We start from the raw sequence: 4201 nt of genomic DNA on the forward strand, positions 1-4201 counted from the left end.
TACACTGATAAAAAAAAAAAAAAAGGATTACTTTTGGCTGCTGGCACCCACACAGGCACACTCATTTCATTTCAAGCAACTCAAACACATTTCCAAGTATTGTCAGCTAAAAGGGGACGCAAGGCGCTTTTCTGTGTGAGAGCTCTCCTGAGGGTAGAGCACACCCACAAAAAAGCAACAGTTCCTTGAAATGGTAAAAAGGTTTTAACACCTTTAAACAATGTGTAAACCGTGACCCAGGGAACTGTCTGTGAGCCTATGCCTGCAACAACGAGGTTGAAGCAGTTAAGAACAGGCAGGCAAATGATGGCAAAGCAATAAGTTAACAGAACCTGCCACCTCTGTTGTTTATTACCTCAGAAAGAAACGGAACAGCATTTCATGAGAATCAGAGGTGGGAGGAAGATAGCTTAGTTTGCATTTGCTTTTTAATGTGGTCATTTGCACCTAGCTCCATCGAGACTGAAAGTGCGTTACTGCAACCTCTGAAAGGAAGTAGGCGAGGCCTCTTTTGGCAGCTACAAAATAAACTTAGCAAGCGTTACTATCTTGACGTTGTACTGTATGTACAAAGGATTATGCACTGGTGAAGAGAAGAGAGAGAGAGAGAGGGAGAGACGCTTCCATGGACTTTACTGTACTATACTTCAGAACTCAACATTAAGAGGATATATTGGGATTGGTACTCGCTGGTGGACAAGCTTTGGAACTACTAGACTTTATCAAAATAAACCCAGAGGAAGTGATACTGAGGTGCTGAGGTGTCACACCCATTTTGCTTCTTGGATACTAGATCACTTAGATTCATTGCTGTGACAATGCCTGTGATCGTACTTGAGGCCAGAGACTTCACTAGTCCCCTTTTTTTGGTGAGGACATTGGAAGTCTTATCCAGTTGTACCACCTTTAGTCTTGTGGCCTCGCTGGAATCTTCAGAGTTGAACAAAAATTCTTCTCACAGCCAACACGTCAACACATTCAGGATCTTCTGCATGTTTACCTGGTGCTTCTTCTTCACCCTTACGCTCCTTATCCACATACTCAGTGTCATCCAGTTTCATAGTCTCCTCCCAATTTCTTGGAAAAACCTGACTGTGACGGTGGCCGTGTTAGGCGCACTGATGTGCCTGAGCACCTCCTTCATTTTTCCTTGGATGGTCATGAATCAGCTCAAAATGTCTCCACGTCCTGTGATAGCTACAGTGGCTGCCTGTCTCACCTTTCTAGCCTACAGCGCAGAGTCCTACATCCTTCGCACCCAAACCCATGAGCAGAGAGGCTACATGGGCAGCATGCCGGGTTTTCTCAAGATACTCCAACTGTGGGGAAGCTGTCAGACGATACCGCTCATTGTGGAGACGTCCCATCTACATCCTAAAGAAGCTCTCTGGCAGCAATGGGTATCCGGTGTGTCATACAGTGTTTGTATCTTTATGTCTCTCATCATTCTAGTGGTGATATTAGGTGACTTTGCTGGACGATGTCTCCTACCATTTGACAAATTTTTGGCTGGCTTCAGCATGACTGGGGTGTTGTTCTACATAGTGGCTACAGTGATTTGTTTTACCAAGATACTGCAGGCGAAGGGGCCCAGACAATCTCACAACAGTGTAGACCTGGTTATCGTGGAAACTGTGCTTGTCAGCGTTACACTGTTATCTTACACTGTGGACCTTGCCTTCTCCATTAAACTGTTGTGTGACAGGAGTCATACATGACAAAACATGCTGTGTTGAATGTACTCCATGTGAAGTTCATCTGTAACTATATCAATATATATCTGGAGAAACTGCCAGCTCTAATTGCTTTGGCAAGTATGTAAAGTCAAACTGAACTGAGGCTTATGTTGTTAATCATTGCTGTGTATTCAAATGATCTCTCTAGATTTCTGCTTGCTACCTTTTAATACACATGCAAGTTGTTTACATATTAAGCAAAAAAAGTAAAAAAAAAAAGTAAAAGATCACCACACTGTGATGATCTGGTGAGTTTTACAGATATTACTGGTTTTAATGCCATGTTAATGCTACATTTAAGGTTCAGTTCACTGTAACACAAAAACCACACAACCCTGGATTGTGTGAGTTATATGCATGCATCATCCTTAATGGAAAGAATTAATGTGCTGCAGTCACCAATAGTATTTTACAAAAACTTTAAAATATAAACAATTTTCCAACACATAATTTTTTATATGTTGCCTACAACAGACACAAATAGAAGAAAATGTACACTATGGTGCAGACGAATAATAAAAAGATTTGTCTCCTGACTGAACAACGACGAGCATTTCTATCAGTGGCGCAACCAGAAAATTTTCGTAGGGGTGGATGGATGGGGCCAGTGAAAATCTTTTGGCGGCACATGAAATCATTAAGTTATGTAAGTGTTTCGTAAACAGTTTAATTACACTAATATTGCATTATATAACTTACGTATAAGTTATGTTTTCGACTGCCAAAAGATAGATATGGACATGGAGCACTGAATAGAAAGGACTTACAGACAAATAGTACGTGCAGCTGTTATTTATAGATTCTAATAAACAACATGTTTAAAGGAAGGGAGGGATCAATGCAGTAAGAAAATAATAATAGAATTAATAATAATAATAATAAAAATACAATTATGTGCAACTTAAGGTGTTACGCAATATGTGGTATTTAAATTCATTCAATACTCAAAATCTTAATCCCAAAGCACTGTAATAATGTGAATATGTTTTTATTTAGATATTTTTCTGTGTTGTCTTCTTTTGAGCTCGTGCTTGTGTTTGTTTCCTCTGTTGCTGTGAACACAGGAATTCCCCCACTGTGATGATGATGATGATCACTGATTATTAAAGGTCTATCTCATCTTATCTTACAACGATTACATAGGGGGAGTTCACCTTAAATATCACAGTATATCAGTGTAGTGTCACAACATAGAAAATATACGTGTTTTGATTAAATAAAACCAACTATCCCCCTATCATAAATACATTTCTGGCTTTCGTAACAAGTCCAAGTGCTGAAAGATCTACTGTTAAACCAGTGAGTTGTTGCCTCCAAACGGGGATTCCCTGATCCAACATGGCGGCCGAGGTGACGCATTGGCACCAATGGACAGAATCTGGCGTTAGCCTGCCGTCGTGTTTGTAGCACACGGAGAGAAGGTACTGGCAACAGGAAAGCCAGAGGGGAAATTAGTATCAAACTTCATGAGGTGACTGAGTTAATGTTTACGTTGGCAAAATGTGGTTTCTCTTCAATTGAATTCAACTTACAGCTGCACTGTTTATTCCGCTTCTTCCTCTGCATGCCTTTTGGTGCATTACCGCCCCCACAGGTGGAGGTTGGAATTGCCGTTCCTCATTGTGATCGAGCACCTCAGTTAAAATTGGTAGGAACAGGGCTGTATATTTATTTTACTCGTGATTTATTTGTTTACTTATGATTTTGTTATTTTCTAATACGTTTTGCATTAGCGTCTTGATTGGAGATTACTGTATAGTTTGTATGAAATGAATATCATTTATTAAAGGGAGAGAAGCTTCTTTGGGGGGCCACGGCCCTCCTGCCCCCTCCTTGGGGGCGCCATTGATTCGTAGTCTAATGCTTCCCTACATACACTTAATCATCTACTGTAATACAGTGGCCATTTACTAACACTAGATGGCAACACTTTCATTAGCACCAGAACAGACTGGATATTTAGTTTTTAATGCAGAATATACCAAATGTTTTCCTAAAACACAAAATGTACGATTTTTAATCACACACATCCAGCTTTAACATGAATACTTCAGTAGGACACAATAACTGTTTACAGTTGTCCCTTGTTTACAGGGACAACCCACACACTACGCTGATTACGCTATATAAACAGGAAATTACACTTGAAAAACTTACTTTTAAAAATGATTGCAGATTGTTTTACACGGAAACAATTATTAAAAACCATTAAAATAGCTATTCAATTTATTAAAAGCCCCTAACCTCACGTGATTCATTTGACGATCTATAAATTGTATAATATAAAATGAAATGTGTTGTTTTTTTGTATTGTTCTTTTCTCTGGCACTGATAATCCAGAAAACTACATGCTACACTACATTTCCTTTATTTACATTTGACACTCACACACATCTGCACTGTGCATCTGTTTCTAGGCCTCTTGAGCTGCTCTATCGAAAAATCGATCGCCAACCGTCGACAGT

At 39.6% G+C, this 4201-nt stretch overlaps 1 protein-coding gene across 1 annotated transcript; it reads left to right on the top strand.

Annotated features, from left to right (window-relative positions):
* The first annotated feature begins 451 nt into the window (after positions 1-451).
* LOC113161415 (myeloid-associated differentiation marker homolog) lies at positions 452-1955 on the top strand. The gene has a single exon (XM_026358988.1). It carries the CDS (start codon positions 819-821, stop codon positions 1716-1718), a length of 900 nt encoding a protein of 299 aa, XP_026214773.1. The 5' UTR covers positions 452-818; the 3' UTR covers positions 1719-1955.
* Positions 1956-4201: the final 2246 nt, after the last annotated feature.

Source organism: Anabas testudineus, chromosome 1 (genome assembly GCF_900324465.2).
Source record: "Anabas testudineus chromosome 1, fAnaTes1.2, whole genome shotgun sequence".
NCBI classification, from domain to species: Eukaryota; Metazoa; Chordata; class Actinopteri; order Anabantiformes; family Anabantidae; genus Anabas; species Anabas testudineus.